This window comes from Phyllobates terribilis, unplaced genomic scaffold (assembly GCF_046119375.1).
Source record: "Phyllobates terribilis strain yellow unplaced genomic scaffold, ASM4611937v1 Scaffold_4__5_contigs__length_816908805, whole genome shotgun sequence".
Taxonomy (NCBI): Eukaryota; Metazoa; Chordata; class Amphibia; order Anura; family Dendrobatidae; genus Phyllobates; species Phyllobates terribilis.
Genome location: NW_027362764.1, coordinates 105,271,004 through 105,288,974, shown reverse-complemented (window position 1 = coordinate 105,288,974; position 17,971 = coordinate 105,271,004). Strand labels below are relative to the sequence as shown.

Here is a 17,971-nt window from a genome sequence, read left to right as displayed (position 1 = left end):
ACAAAAACTCGGATTTTTTTGCATGTAACCTAATATGATTTTAGAATATTTTCTTATTTATTCGTGGTGATGGAATTTGAATGGTAATGAAATATTAGGAATTTTTATACCATGACCAAATATATTCATGCCCGTGAACTGAACAGTAAAGGTTCACTTTAAGCAATGACCTTTGTTCTTTGGCAACATTTTAATCAAAACATGACCTTCTGCCAACACATGGTGTGCCCCGAAACCTATCTTGTACATATCCACTGATCAAGAGATTAGCTTAACAAGAATTACATTTCCTTTTAGTATAAAGCTAAGCTTGTATATACTGAAAATAGCTTCCTTCCTTCACTGGCTGCTTCCACAGATCACATTTCTTGTCTTTCTACCAAGTTACCACAATTCCAGTACAGACATTTCTTGGCTCATGTTACATTATGTAATTGAAAACATTTTTTCCTGGAAACCATAGGGATTTATTTTAAGCAATTAGCACCTTATGTAGCCCTGTAAAGTCTAGAACAGTGCCGTCTGCAGGCAGCTATGTTTTCTGTCATTTTGGATTTTCTCTAAGTTTTCTTACCAGTCAGGTTCACAATTTTTTATGAGATATGTTGAATTTCAGTGTTTTTGCATTATTACTTTAATGTAAAATGAATTTACGGTCTCCATTTCTGCAATATTTTGACGCAATCTTTATATTTTTGCTACAGCATCAAACACGATAAGAATACGTAAAAAAACAGAAAAGAAAATATATTAAAAAATATAAAATAAAAAAATAAGATATATTTTCTCAATAACAATTAATACTGTAAAACATTAAAAATCAGTTGCATCACTCCAGGAGCCCCAAAAAAATGAAAGAGCAAAGAATAAAGAGTATTTATAGCCGATAAAGTTAGGTACCAATAGCAAATTTATAAACTAGACAATGGGATCTGTCTACCCAGAAAATAATATTTAGGCTTCCTTTACAAATTTTATTTTTAAACTTCTTATAAAAATGTTATGAGTTTTTAATGCTATTTTATATAGTGTTTTTTTTATTTTTTTTCTGGCATTTTTCAAGTGCCATAAAGAAAAATTTAAAAAGATATACCTAGGCCTTGCTGCGTTATGAGAAAAACACTCAGTAATCAAAAATCCACATAAAAACTCAATACAAATGGTTTGTATATAGTTCATAGACTTTAAAGTACCTGTATGCATAAAAAATACTAACTAAAAAATATAGCAAAAATTTACCTCAGTCAAAACAATGTATGAAAGAAACTTAACAGCCATTATAATAATATTAATATACATAATAAAGTGATAATAAAGTCAGTAAATATCAGGTCCCAAAATTCTAAACACTGTATATAGTGAGCTTCATTCAGGTATATAGGCAGTCTATTTTTTACATAATTCTCTATACATAATTAAGGTATTAAAAGTTGATAGAAAATATTGGATTTGTCATTAGCATACCATATGTCAATGCAATGTGCTTCGTCAGCCGTCAAATTTCTGTTGGCAAAATAATATTCTCTTATAACAAAAATGTTGATATAGAAGATGTAATATACAGCTGTCAATAGCATGGAAATGTCAATGCTTATGGAAGCAGCCTCAAACTTATGAACATATTCTTCGCAGTATATCTGGCACGAGATAACATTTTATTTTTTTAGGGTAAACATAAATTTTGCACAGCAAATATATTCTTTTTGTTGTTATAGGCTTCAGATATAACCCATGAAGAGGCTGATTCTGGAGGCCACACAAAAGCTTCATGAGACAAAATGGATCTGCTCTTTAGTAACCTAAATAATGACCTTAGCTGATTGACATGCCGGACTGGCTACAAACTAAATACTGACCAGTCCGATGACAGTCAATTCTGTATCACGCTATTGATTTTGTGATAAAGGACATCTGACATTGCACCTAGAAGCCAATGAGAACTCGTGTCAATCAGTGGCTTGTTCATCCCCTTGATTATCTACAGCTCTAGATCATAGTGCGCTACCACACTTCATTATATGTCACTGATTAGATTTACAACAATGCATGTACATACAGATATATTCATAGAAAGCCTTAGTGGGGTAAACAAGTAAAAAACAACAAAAAATAAATAACAAACCAGGGTATTGTACTATACATACAGTAGTAAAGCTGCATTGTTGTATTCTTTTGTTCTAACTTTGGATCTTTTTGCACAATATTGGGTAGTTCTGAAGGATGGAAACTACAAAGGATGGGTGCTAAAAATGCAGTAAATATAGTAGATGAACATTAGATAGATAATAGACAGATAGATAAATAGACAGATAGATAGATAGATAGATAGATAGACAGATATATAGATAGACAGATAGACAGATAGATAGATAGATAGATAGATAGAAATGAGAGAGATAGACATGAGATAGATATTAGATATAATAGAGATAGATAGGTGATAGATAGATAGATATTAGATATATAGATAGGAAAAACATAGGGCAGCAGCACCAGCAGAAAATACAGAAAAGAAGGGTGCACCAATCCTCCAAATATATCAAAGAATGGAGGCAGAACACTAAAAAATTACAAATAAAGTGGATTTTTTCATAGCCAATAATAGCAACATTTGGTCCATGTGTGGACCGTTCCCATGCAATGCTTGAGAAAGATCCACATATCGACCGAAACGTTGCCATTATGGGATAAGGAAAATTCACTTTATTTGTAATTTTTGGGGATTTGTGTGCTGCCTACATTTTTTTAGATGGATAGATATAGAGAAATAGGAAGCATCACAAAATGCAAAAAATTCAAAAAGTCCTCACTTTTTTGCCTTTTAATGGAGTGCTGCCTCTTTTTTATCTTCATTTAGATAGATCAATTTTTACAAAGCTGTAACTATGCTTTGTTTTTGTCCAAGGCAAGTTGGCTACCCTAGCCCTGTATCTATTTACCATGGTTATGTAGCCTTTTGGTGGCTATCTATTCTTGGCATACAGCTCCCAAGGCACATTTACCTCTCTAACTATGACCATAGACAGATAGATAGACGGATAGATAGATAGATACAGATAGATAGATAGATAGATAGATAGATAGATAGATAGATAGATAGATAGAAAGATAGATACAATAGATAGATAAAACTAATGGAGCTTGAACAGAAAACATATCTATCTTTTCATACAGAATAGACAGATATCATAGATATTGTCCTAGTTACATTTCTTCATGTACACTACATATATAAGTATCCATATCATGCTTTTACTTATGGGATGATATTATATTATTATCCAATATTTCCAGAGAAATAAACCAATATACTGTGCAAGTTTGGACAACACAAATATATTTACAAATGTACATTATTATTTCAGATTTTTATACTGAATTATTGGTCTTGAAATTCCAACATCACTGTTTCCCCAATAAAAGGCAAATTGCTACTATTAATTTATGGTATAACTTAGGCCTAGCACAACTGTATTAAGGCAACACTTCTGTATTACAGCTGTAATGCCATGAACCCTTCAGATGACAGTGCTCAGTCTTCTGTAAAAACTAAAATTAGAGGGTAGAAAAAACCCTGATAAAATACAGCAGGGACAGCAATGACAGAACAATGCTCGTAATATTATAAGCATATTTTTATTGCTAGAGCTGTCAAGTCTCCGGCACTGGGTAAGATAGTGACAGCCCTGACAAGGATCACACCACATGCAGATGTTGACATTCTAAAGGATATTTAAAGTTAAATCTGCAAACCTCGGAGTGATGAACGTCTTCCTTTGAATTTCATTTAGAAACATATGGGTTTCCTAGAGAATGTTATGAATGCACGAAAGTGATACCAGGAAGTGGCATAATTACCAAGAATTATAGTTCACACATTGGAAATTTGAATTCCAATATCTAAAGATGAAAAATTCTTCATATTATATATATATATATATGTATATATATATATATATATATATATATATATATATATATATATATATACACACACACATTTTTGAAAAAATATTCTTCATTTTCAGGATGTCACATTTAATACATTATACATCAGCAATGTCTATATCTATACATTTACTAGAAGGTAAAATAAATATATGTATGGAAGTTTAAAAGTAAATATTGACAACTAGGAAGAACTTTGAAAAAATATATTGTAAAAAAATATATAAAAAATTAAGACTATTTCATGAAGAAAACAGAAAAATAACACATTCTAGTTAGTTTTTTTTTATTTTACTCGAAATTTTTTCTTTTTTTTTAAGTATGGCTCGATTGATTTGGTGACATTACATTTTTATTTATTTTCATTTTTTCAGGAAATATGAAAATAATATGTAACCTGAAATAAGATTCAATGAAATGTATTATTTCCTTGAGGCTATGACTTTTTAATTAGTATATAAGCTCCTAAAAAAAAAAAATCTTAATGTGAGGCTGTGTATACAATATATTGTGTGTAATGTAGGAAAGGTATTCATCTTACCTACAGAACAATGTTTACACCTGGTTTCGCTTTTCAATTAATTTGGAAATGTACAACTAACGGGCAAGACCTCTATAAGCTTCAAACCTCACAAAAATGTTAGATCTCAAAATCACCATCCGTTAAAGGTTATCAAGGTCATTTAATAACAACCCCTCTCATTCACGGCTCAAATTAATTTATGCTACATAATATATTATTTCAAATTAATGTTTATTCAGCATTAATATCTTTTTTATTTCTCACTGGTCATATTTCAATTTCTTTTCTTTTTTTTTTTTTATCGAGTAAATATTTTGCCCATTTTTTTCCTCCTATATAAAATCTCAATACTTCCAAAGAAAGAGCCAGTATGCTCTACCTTTTAAGCTGTCTGGGTTTATTGTTGGCGTGGAAACAAATAATACAGCTAATTGGTGTGAAAAAAACAAACAAACAATCAAATCATGCTAACAGAAGTAAATTATTTACCATTTTGGATTCAGATTAACTCGGAATGAAGTCGTGAGGGAGCGGAGTAAACGTTGACTTGGTTAGAAAAGGTCACTTAATAGACTGCGCTGAGTAGTGGTCAATTCTGTAATACACTTAATGATGCAATTTACTATTTCCCTTTTTTTTATACTGCCTATTATTAGACTTGCTGGGTGCTTGATTCTTAGATTAGGTCACAGGAAAGTTTACAAAAGTTGAGAATCTTTTTGGTTTCCAACTGAGATTTTATCACTCTTTGCTGCAGATGAGGTATGTTTAGTTTTCAGACACATGCTCTGATTGGAAATAGCACCTTTTCATTTAGAATGGCAATGGAACAGTCAAAAGTGCTAAATTATACATTTTCCCAAGTTCTCAAATATATCAAGGGGTAGTATATACCTTTTAACCCTTACCTGAAAGACGATACCACACATAGGAAATATCCACCTGCTTAGGGCCTCAAACCCAGAATCTCTTTTCTTACATATTTATTATATTTAGTTGTGTTGTGTTCAGCGTCTTTACATTCCAACTGTTTATTTGTATTATTATTATATACATTGTATCTTCTTTATTCAATTTCTGTTTACAGGGTTTTCAAACTTGTCATGCTACACACAATGCTAAGTTTTTCAATCTATAAGTTGGACTCTCACTTCTTAACTTTATTAACCCTTCTAATTCCCAACAATCTCTCCAATTTATCATTCTACTTGTTTTTTTTTATTATGTATACCCCTTTCACATCTAAAGCACCAAGGAATAAATGGTGCTATAATAATAAATAATAATAACTTTTTCCATAGCTTACATAACCTCCAACAGTTCAAATAGGTCAAAAAGCTAAAACAAAAACCCATAAAACCCACTTGCAAAACTACTGTACATTGCTGCTAAGAGACTTCTGCTGCTGCAGCTACTGAGTTTACTCTGAAAGCATGAGACATTTCTATCCTTAGACTTGCTGCTGTTAAGAACTGGCAGGGATCATGTGCTAAATGTCTGTGACAAGAGGAAACAAAGCTACAGACATGCTAATGATTCTCATTGGGGAGGAAATGAGGGGCTGCTGAAGAACAAGCAGTAGGACATTGATCTATACAAATCACCCTGAGAAGAATTAGCCATAGCTCCTCTAATCAGGTACTGAACAATAATAATGATGTCCACACACATGAATAAAGATGCTGGATCTTACCTTTCCTCTTAGATCTCCTTCTTCTCCTCTTAGACTTGAATTTGAGTTGACTACTTGGACAGGCTGAGGTCCTGCTGCTGCCCAGAACTGAAGCCATGGATGGAGTGCAGCTGAGTGCAATGTTTGTAGAATAGTCACCAATTTGCCTCTGCTAATGGGATTTCAGTGCCTGCTTGGTATATATACCTCTGTAGCTGCTGATGTATCCTGCTGGATTTTGTTCTGGCATGTATTCACTTGCTATTAGCTGTGTTAAGTGTCTTTTATCTTCTTTGCATGCTTGGGAAGCTGCTAGTAAAGCTGCTGGATCAGCTCTCAGTAGAAGGCTGTCTTCCTCTTAGCAGGGGCTGCAAATGCTCTGAATCTACTTTTTTGCACCTCTGCTAGTCGTTTGGCACAAGCCACTTTGAAGCCAATCATGCAGGGAGCCTGTCTATTTGCTATAGCAAAGTCTAATTAGATCCAATCAGAACTGTCTCCTGGCTCTGACATCATACCATCATCAGCCCTCTCTCTCTCTGTATCCCCCTTGTCAGCTTGCAAATTCAGCTCCCATTTGGGCTGATGGATATGCTTAGGACCTGATAGAAAGGAAAAGAAGAAGAAGAAGCTGCACTGTAGGGGCTAAGAACATACTGCCAGTTTATCTGGAAGAAGCCTAGGGGGCATCTTAAAGAATGCAGGCTATAAAAGCATCTCACATGAAGCCACATGGGCAGAACATTATGTTCGTGGACCCTGCAAGCAACTAGTTCTCAGTGCAAAGAGTTGTTTTTTTTATTAACTAGTTAGTTCTCCAGAAGGAATGGAAGTATCGTATTTGATTTTTGCTCGGAATATTGTAGATCGTGTCAGTTTCCATGGAAAGGAAGCTGAGATCCTAGACAAAGTGTATGATTATATATATAGACAGAAGAAGAATAAGACAAGTGCAGATCACTGATGAAGTGTGTGAATCATATAGACTGAATGGAAGCTGAAGCTTTGTCTTGCTGTACAATAGGTGGGAGATACAAGATTAAACAATTGCTCCTTCATGTACTTTGTTACATATTTATAAAGTTTGTATGTGTACTTTGTTACATTAAGTTTCTATGTTGTATATAGAACATGTTGGGTAAATACCTTGTTATTACAAGTAGGATTAAAAATGAACGTTTTATTGTCTAATAATAATGATTGGTACATGTCGTCAACCTAATTCTGCAAGGGTGTAAGATCATACAAATATTTAGATCAAATATTGTTCTAAAAAATTAGGTTACAATTGACGTCGATGTCTCTATAATCTTAACAGGTCTCATGCGAGTTAATATCGAAATACATTTAAAAAAAAAAAAACTATTGATTTCCGGCTATTATTGGTTTGATATTTCTACGGAAAGATCATTACAGCTAGGTGTCAATACTTTTGATATTCTATACATTTCAGAACAATCAAAACCCAAGATAATAACATAAATCAACCGCAATAGCGCATGAAAATAATATTGGGTACTTAGTTAATATAATTTTGATCAAAAAAATGTAAAAGCCATCCTACTACGTCATGGTGACCCTATTCCAGACGGTCCTAATTCTAATATTTAAAATCTTATCATTTGTTAAGTGACATACATGTCGATAAAGGCTGAGAAGGACTGAGCCTGGATAATGGACACTCAGGCATGGGGAACTACATGAATGTAATGTCCAGCTCAAAGAAAAGGGAGGCCACTCCTTTATCTGCACAGAATGCAAAAAGACTGAAACTAAACACCTGGAATATAAGTTGGTAAGAGGAATAATTCTTGCAGTTATTATAATGCCGCCATTTATTTTACATTAAATAGTATAGAAAAAAATAATTAAAATGAAGTCACAGTATCAATGTTAACTATACCCAATTGCAAAGTCAGCTCTGCTTCATCTGCCCGTACACTAAATAAATCAGAGGATGGTTGACATAAAAATAAAGCTTAACCCACTCATCATACCCACAGGTCTTTATTCTGAACGATCCAGAAGATTTTTTTTTATTTTTTTCAGTCTATATAAAAAAAATCAGAATCAAATCAGTTTTCACCAGAAAGAAAACTCCATTGCTGAGAGGTAAGCCTAAAATCTCTGGTCATAAATAAAAAAAAAAAAATCAGCAATCACATGTATGAATTTTGTCACTGGATGGTGTTAAAGCGTTGTACCCCCTGTGTTTGATATTACAGTTTCTACATTATTGCAGATTGAGGGCTGTCATCATCATGACACATATTTTCCCACGTCAGTCGTATATTAATTACATTTCCTTACAAGGATGTCAGTGGGCAGTTACCGCCTATTAAAAGTATATGGAAGATCAAAGCACAATTTGATCTAATAAAAAAAAGAAATAAAATTCTGTATGAATATAGTAACATAGTAACGTAGGCTGAATAAAGACCTAGGTCCATCAAATTCAACCTTTCTCCCCCAATTGTACTCCCTACACTAACACTACACTAACTTACTAACTTACTGGAACTAGGCCTCACAAATGTATTACCATTTTTATTATTACTGCACTATTACAATTACAAATGAACCCGTTTATAATTTTTTAATTATTTATTTTTTGTATTACTGTATTACTGTTATGGTATTACTAAAATTCCTGTATTTACAGTATAGTTCTAAATTATTCTATTCACTGGATACCCCTAATTTTCAGAGCTGTTGTCAAATATGAAAGAATTTGTGACGCCTATGCTTTTTATACACACCCCGATTGGCACATTAAAGGGAATGTGTCAGAAAATTGACTTATTCTTTACATCAGGTTTACGTGCTAAATATAGTGATGGGCGAACCCGTGACTGTTCGGGTTCGGCTAATTGAGCCGAACGCCGAACAGTTTATTAAAAGTTCGGGTTAGGGTACCAGAACAGTATCTGTGGCACCCTGCTGTTCACAGGTACCACAGGACCCAAAAGGGTGCATGGACGGACTTCTCCACAAGAGGCCCTCACTACAAACAAACACTTCCACCCTTCCACCTTATACCACCAGAGGGAGCCCGGATAGGGATATATATATATATATATATATATATGGAGGGTGGAGCCAGGCAGTCAGTTAGTTTTAGTCAGAGAGTGTGCTGCCACTGAGAGCAGTGAAGACGCTGCATGTCTGCTGCTGTGTTCTGAGGGCCCTGAGTGTGGCCGGAGGCGAGGAGAAAAAAGAGAAGAGTTGAGGGGGCAGAGGAGCATCATAGGCTCACCCCAAGACACAAACCGGACACCGCGTCCGCGCCTACAGGGTCCTTTATACCCAGTAGGGATCACTGGCATACCAGGAGGACTACAAGTCCCTGGTCGACCTGAAGCTAAACCCTTGACAGTACTAGGAACCACGAAGGCCCCGGCATCCAGGGATAGTGGTTGCCAGAAAAAGGTCCTACTACCAAGCGACAGGTGAAGGAACAGCACGACACAGAAGCTAGGCCCAGTTCCAGGCTGGCCAGGAGCTTAGAGAGAGGGAGACACGGACCAGGAGGCCTTATACCCGCTCACTGGGGAGAAGTCCTGAAGTGCACCCATCCTACTGAGTACCCTGGACCGTACCTGACATCCGCACCAGTAAAGGTACTGAAGTGAATCCCCTGTCTCTGTCCGTTACTCCTGCTGCGCCATCTCTCCTGCACTGCAAGCCCCAGCATCACCACCATTTGCAACTACACTTCCCCGGGGGCCCGCTCCGCCTGTGGGGAGCAGAAACATCCCAGCTGCCATCCCATCACCCCCCGGAGGTCTGCAGCAGCGCTGGTAACCATTACTGGAAACCACAGGTGGCGTCACGAGACAAACTGTACACTAAAAACCCCTTTTTAAAGAGAGACCCAGAGTACGGGCCCGGGAGCCGACTGCCGTGACCTCCTAAACAAGGTAAAAGGCCCGGGTACCGAATCCCCTATATTCCCCCTGGGTGACACATACCCGAACCCCAAACCCGAACACGGACCCCATTCATGTGAATGGAGGAGTCGAATTTACCTGGTTTCCCATGCTGTGCCCAGGAAACACAGGCTCTGATTGGCGGTAATAGCATTAGCAGTCAGAGCGCTGTGGCAGTGACCAGCGGTAAATAGCTTACCGCGGGTAATAGGCGCCGGCTGATGGTACTGCTACCACCATCAGCCGGCGCCTTCTGCCATAGGAAACAGCACAGGCACCGCTGGATGGGAGCAGTAGTCTCTCATCCGCCGGCGCCTGTGCTGAAAGTAAAAAAACAAATGTTAAAATTAATAAAAAAATATTAAAATAAAAATAGAACACATTATACTCACCTACACCTTGTCCCCGATGTTCTCCGCCCCTGCAAAAAATAAAAAATAAAAAAACACCATATACTCACCTTACACCTAATCCCCGAAGCCCATGATCACCTGTAATAAAGGTAAAATAATAAAGCAACCTCATCCTCACCTGTCCGCCGCAGTCCAAATAATGAGGGTCCCACGATGATCCCATAAACAGAACGGCCACATTGTAAAATGTGACCGCTCTGTTCATTTGCCAGCAATACACTGACTCAGTATATTCCCGGCAAACGAGGTCTGCGCATATGCGGTGAGTATTTTCCCACGCTTGCGCTGACGTCAATGAGTTGAACTGATTATGGATAGATATATGGATAGATAGATATATAGATAGATATATGGATAGATAGATAAACAGATATATGAATAGATAGATAATAGATATATAGATAGATAGATGGATGATAGATAGATAATAGATATATGGATAGATACATAAATAGATAATAGATCAATAGATATATGGATAGCTATATATATATATATATATATATATATATATATATATATATATATACAGTGCCTACAAGTAGTATTCAACCCCCTGCAGATTTAGCTGGTTTGATAAGATGCAAATAAGTTAGAGCCTTCAAACTGCAAACGAGAGTAGGTTTTATGAACAGAAGCATAAATCTTACAACCCAAAAAGTTATGTTGCTCATTTGAATTTTATTAAATTTTAAACATAAAAGTGTGGGTCAATTATTATACAACCCCTATGTTTAATATTTTGTGGAATAACCCTTGTTTGCAATTACAGCTAATAATCATCTTTTATAAGACCTGATCAGGCCGGCACAGGTCTGTGGAGTTATCTTGGCCCACTCCTCCATGCAGATCTTCTCCAAGTTATCTAGGTTCTTTGGGTGTTTCATGTGGACTTTATTCTTGAGCTCCTTCCACAAGTTTTCAATTGGGTTAAGGTCAGGAGACTGACTAGGCCACTCCAACACCTTGACTTTTTCCCTCTTGAACCAGGCCTTGGTTTTCTTGGCTGTGTGCTTTGGGTCGTTGTCTTGTTGGAAGATGAAATTACGACCCATCTTAAGATCCTTGATGGAGGAGCGGAGGTTCTTGGCCAAAATCTCCAGGTAGGCCGTGCTATCCATCTTCCCATGGATGCGGACCAGATGGCCAGGCCCCTTGGCTGAGAAACAGCCCCACAGCATGATGCTGCCACCACCATGCTTGACTGTAGGGATGGTATTCTTGGGGTCGTATGCAGTGCCATCCAGTCTCCAAACGTCACGTGTGTGGTTGGCACCAAAGATCTCGATTTTGGTCTCATCAGATCATAGAACCTTGAACCAGTCTGTCTCAGAGTCCTCCAAGTGATCATGAGCAAACTGTAGACGAGCCTTGACATGACGCTTGGAAAGTAAAGGTACCATACAGGCTCGTCTGGAACGGAGACCATTGCGGTGGAGTACGTTACTTATGGTATTGACTGAAACCAATGGTCCCCACTGCCATGAGATCTTCCCGGAGCTCCTTCCTTGTTGTCCTTGGGTTAGCCTTGACTCTTCGGACAAGCCTGGCCTCGGCACGGTAGGACACTTTCAAAGGCTGTCCAGGCCGTGGAAGGCTAACAGTAGTTCCATAAGCCTTCCACTTACGGATGATGCTCCCAACAGTGGAGACAGGTAGGCCCAACTCCTTGGAAAGGGTTTTGTACCCCTTGCCAGCCTTGTGACCCTCCACGATCTTGTCTCTGATGGCCTTGGAATGCTCCTTTGTCTTTCCCATGTTGACCATGTCTGAGTGCTGTTCACAAGTTTGGGGAGGGTCTTAAATAGTCAGAAAAGGCTGGCAAAAGAGATCTTTAATCTACACATGTGAAGCTCATTATTCTTGGTGCCTGAACTACTTCTTAATACTTTAGGGGGACCAAACAGAATTCTTGTGGTTTGAGGGGTTGAATAATAAATGACACTCTGAATTAACTTTTAACGTTTTAAAAAAAACAAAAAAAAAAAACAAAAACAAAATTTGCTGCAGTGCATTTCCCACTTCCAGGCTGATCTACAGTACAAATGTCACAGTGCCAAGTTAATTCCGCATGTGTCAACCAGCTAAATCTGCAGGGGGTTGAATACTACTTGTAGGCACTGTATATATATATGATAGATAGATAGATAGATAGATAGATAACAAATAGATATACAGATAGATATAAATATGTGATATATATAATCCGTGCTTTGCATGTGTACCTTACTGTACATTTCTAAATTTCTTGGAAAAAAAAGGTCGTGGGCTCCCCCGTACTTTTATTAACCACCAGAGGGAAAGCGGACAGCTGGGGCGGATGTTTCCATTCTGGGAAAGGGGTAATACTCATGGAGCTTCCCAGGTTACTAATATCAAGCCCCAGCTGTATACTTAGCCTTTACTGGCTATTAAAATGAGGTCCCCCTATTTTAACAGCTAGCAAAGGCTATGCAGACAGCTGGGGGCTAATATTAATAGCCTAGGAAGGGGCCATGAATATTGGCCCCCTCCGAGGCTAGAAAGAGCAGCCCTCAGCCGCCAAAGAAATGGCCCATCCATAGGATGCGCCAATTCTGGCACTTAGCCTCGCTCAGTGTATTGCCGGCAAAAGAGGTCAGCACATGCGCGGTGAGTATATTCCCACACTTGCTTGAGTTCAACTCATTGACGCAAGCGTGGGAAAATACTCACCGCACATGCGCAGACCTCATTTGCTGGCAATACACTGAGCTTCAGTGTATTGCCGGCAAATGAACAGAGCGGTCACATTTTACAATGTGGCCGTTCTGTGCATGGAATCATTGTGGGACCCTCATTATTTGGACTGCAGCGGACAGGTGAGGATGAGGTTGCTTTATTATTTTACCTTTATTACAGGTGATAATGGGCTTTGGGGATTAGCTGTAAGGTGAGTATATCGTGTTTTTTTATTTTTTATTTTTTGCAGGGGCGGAGAATATCGGGGACAAGGTGTAGGTGAGTATAATGTGTTTTTTTTTTATTTTAATATTTTTTTAGTCATTTTAACATTTTTTTTTTTTACTTTCAGCACAGGCGCCGGCGGATGAGAGACTACTGCTCCCATCCAGCGGTGCCTGCGCTTGCTGTTTCCTATGACAGTAGGCGCCGGCTGATGGTGGCAGTAGTACTATCAGCCGGCGCCTATGACCCGCGGTAAGCTTTTTACTGTGGGTCACTGCCACAGCGCTCTGACCGCGGTAATGCTATTGTCGCCGATCAGAGCCTGTGTTTCTTGCGCTGTCACACAAGTGACAGCGCGGGAAACACCCAAACTTGAACATTAACACGGACTTCCAGAGGAAGTCCGTGTTCGGGGTCCGTGTCTGAACAGCAGGTGTTTGGTACGGACCCCAAACTTTAGTGTTCGGGTTCGCCCATCATTAGTTACATATATTTAATGTATATTTCTATTGCGATCTGTGATAAAAGAAACAAATTTAGCAATCTGGCAATTTTCTCACTGGCCTCTGAGACTTTTTTTTAGACTTATTAAGGAAGAGTTTTCAGCAGGCTCATTATCAGCAGAGGAAGAATTACAATAACAGGTAATGCTTTCATTCAAAGCTGATAACACAGGATTAGGAATGAGTCGACCCATGGAAGTTCGGGTTCCCCTGGAACTCTGAACATTGCAACGGACTTCCGGGAGAAGTCTGTGTTCGTCTTTTAAGTGTGGGTTCGCTCATCTCTACACAGGATCACTCACAGGATCACTCATTCACAATAGGTGATGTCACAGCTGACCTGCTCCCCCTCCCTTCACAATGACCTTTGCACACGCAAATTAGGGTCTTATTCAGTCTATTGCTGCTAATATACAAGTGTATTTCCCGAAACTTCATGAAGTTAGCTTCTAAAAAAGTCCCAGTGGTCAGTATGAAAATTTCAAGATTTCTAATTTTTATTTTTAATACAGCTTGTGATAAGTAAAAGAAGAGAAAATTGCTAAAATGCAAAAAAAAAAAAAATATACATTTAACAAAAGAAAGCCGGATTTATTTTTTGATGATAAATTCCCTTTAAGGGGCTAGTTGGTGGGAGTAATTGTACCTACTACTATAATGGAATTAGAAACAAACATTCTTTTAGCTGAGAAAAAGACTCCTAAAAGGAGATCTCGTTTATATGTATAAATATATGTGTGGTCAGTACAAAGGACTGGCACATAACTTATTCCTTCCAAAGACAATGCTAAGGACCAGGGGGCACTCGTTACGGGTGGAAGAAAGGCGATTCCAGCATCTACATAGGAAAGGGTTCTTTACAGTCAGAGCAGTCAGACTGTGGAATGCCGACCACAAGAGGTAGTGATGGCAGGATTTAAAAAAGGGCTGGAGCTTTTCACATAGCAAATGACATTATGGATTCTAAATAGTCTAGTGAGAGAGAATGTATAACTGGTGGAGAAAGGTTGAATTTTATGGACCTGTGTCCTTTTTCAACCCATATAATAGTGTAACTGTGTAACTATACTGATATTCTATTCATTAGGTCTACCATTGTGACAGGTCTTCTTTGTTGTGCCATTGACCTGGAAAGAACAGATTAATGATGACTTTAGTGGTAGAGAAAGGCTTATAGATTTCAATAAAAGAATAAAAAAATAGTTGTACATTGACATTGGGGGAAATAGTAGTAGTAAGCTTGGGTCATCGTAGCAAAATTGGGAAAAGACCTTTTCTACCATGGTATCAGAGTAAGAATTCAAAGGCTCTAATCACATCTATGCTATAACTCCTGTCTGTAAGGGAAGCCATGATACCGTGCAACATCGACGTGCAATGGGTTTGAATGGCAACTTAACTTATAATAGGAATCTGTCACAAGCTGGTTCTATTGAATAGCACTATACAGTAATACTAAGATCTCCTGTGTTCCTAAGGCCACGTGCACACGTTCAGTATTTGATCAGAATCCTATTGAATATCTTTTGAATACCTGACTGGGGAATTAATTATTTATACACATATGTATATATAAAAATCTATTTGTACACAAATCTATACGGACCATCATGTCTTTTTCCTGCCTGCTGTCATTTTGTTTTGTGTTTTTAATAGTTTTTATTCTGTTTAGCACTTATGTTTTTCAATAAAGCCATTTTTTTTACCGATTTTCATGCTTGGGTGTGCACTTTTTTTCTGTGCAGCTTGTAAAGATGTGCGGTTGTGGATTTTAATAATCACCTAGGCAGGTTATCGATGCAATTAGTTTTATTCCTTCCGACCTCGGTGAACAGCAATTCCAGGTAAATGTCCAACAGGCAATTCTCTTAGTCCTTGAGTTTCCAACCTGGGACCAGTAGTTCCACTGCCCCGTACCAGGTGATACCCACTGTCCCCCAACTTTTGGTTGGCCCACAGCTTTTTGTATCTCCCGCCGGTATATTGGCAGTCACAGCACATGCTCCTTCGGATGATGGATATCACGACCGCAGCCCGTGATACCACCCAGCTCTCAGTCCGACTAGCAATCAATCTTCTCTCTCCCCTGCACAGGGTTCAGCCCCCTGAATCAGCAGAAGAGCTCACCCCTCCCTCCCCCAGCTAATTGTGCCTTAAGGCCCTGTCACACATAACGAGATCGCTAGGGAGATCGTTGATACGTCACAGGTTTTGTGACGCAATAGCGATCGCTAGCGATCTCGTTATGTTTGACAGGTAGCAACGATCAGGCCCCTGCTGTGAGATCATTGATCGTTACAAAGCTTCCTGGACCATTCCTGGGTCGTTGCGCTGCTGCTGGGCAGTGTGCATCGCTGCATTTGACACCTAACCAACGACCTCGTTAGCGATTCAGAGCTGAGACACGAAGGCGTGCATAAATTGGACTTTTCCGCGCCCCTCGTCCCCGATTGGTGGTCGCTACAGCGTTCTCATTTCCGGCCGCGCATAAAGAAGGCAACAGAATAGCGATTCCATTCTTTGTTTCTGACCTCGTGCTTGATTGCAGATCCTAGCAGAATTCTCCAGGCTGTTAATATCCGTTCATTCGACTAGTCCTGATTTTTGCGGATCATTGTAGCGTTCTCCGGCTGTGACTCCACTTTGAAGAAATCAGACATCTTTAGTGAGGTAGGTATTGTTTGGGGTCTCAAATGAGTTTTCATTTTTAATTAATTTATAGGACATCTAACAATTATCTGCTATCATTGCTTTTCAGGGAGGGAGGGCTTGGCTTCTATCTGTATATATATGCTTTTGCATGGGCACATATTTTAGGGGTCTTGTGCACACACACCCACACAGCACGTTTTCTGACACGCTGTCCTGGCCAACCGCTTCAGAGGTTTTTTGTCACGCTCACTAACGGAATGGAACACGGTTTTCCATGATATTTTTCATGTACAGTTTAAATACTTGCGTTAATTGTTTTGTTGAAAGTGTTCTCATCTTTTCATTTTATGTTTGCAGCTTGCACATCATGGACGATGGGCAGTGTGCTATTGTGGTTGCTGCATTGCTGGTTGAGGAAGCTCGGCGTCAAGATGAGGCAAGGGAGCTACAGAGGCGTTCCAAACGAAAGCGTCGCATGTGGACCAGAGAGTGGCTGCAGAAGAGGTCTGAAATGTCCCACATGCAACTTGTAAGAGAGCTTCAGGAGAAGAATTCTCATGATTTCCGCAACTATCTGAGGATGTCAGAGGAATCATTTAAAGTGTTACTGGAAAGAGTTACGCCACGTATTCAACGGAAGGATACAGCGATGCGTGCTGCCATTCCGGCAGATGAAAGATTGGCAGTCACGCTGAGATTCCTGGCCATCGGACGCTCACTCCAAGACTTGCATTTTTCTGCAGCCATTTCAAGGCCCATGCTCAGCGTTCTAATTCCGAAGACCTGTAATGCGATTTTCCACAGTCTACGTAGCTACATACAGTTTCCCAACACGGAGGAGGAATGGAAAAAGATTGCCTCTGATTTTGAGCAGCTGTGGCAGTTCCCTAACTGTGGGGGGGCTTTGGACGGAAACATGTCCGAATCACTCAGCCACCAAATAGCGGATTCTATTTTTATAATTATAAGGGCTATTTCAGCATCATCATGATGGCCCTTGTTAACGCCAATTAAGAATTTATAAATGTAGATGTTGGCATGAACGGCAGAGTTTCTGATGGTGGTGTTTTAGAGCACACACTTTTTGGAGAGCGATTGGACAACTGTGACCTACACTTGCCTCCCAACTCAGAGACTACAGGTAACCTTAATTTTGTTTTTGTCGGCGATGAAGCCTTCCCACTTCATCCGAATCTTATTAAACCGTTTCCCCAAAAAAGTGTTACACAGGAAAGAAGAATTTTCAATTATCGTTTGTCAAGGGCACGTAGTGTTGTGGAAAATACCTTCGGTATCATGGCCAACCGCTTCAGAGTTTTTCATACGCCAATTAACATGAAGCTTACATGAATAGACTCTGTTGTTTTGACCTGTTGCGCGCTTCACAACTTTCTTCGTCGACGTGA

The 17,971-nt window shown here is 38.8% G+C and overlaps 1 protein-coding gene across 1 annotated transcript in view; it reads right to left on the bottom strand.

Moving 5' to 3' along the window:
• The window catches only part of ADARB2 (adenosine deaminase RNA specific B2 (inactive)), a 1,079,460-nt gene extending 1,072,751 nt beyond the window's left edge, over window positions 1-6,709 (bottom strand). Inside the window, exon 1 of the mRNA XM_073677647.1 lies at window positions 6,165-6,709. Coding sequence (XP_073533748.1) covers window positions 6,165-6,261 — 97 coding nt within the window. The 5' untranslated portion in view covers window positions 6,262-6,709. The remainder of the gene's footprint in view (window positions 1-6,164) is intronic.
• Window positions 6,710-17,971: the final 11,262 nt, after the last annotated feature.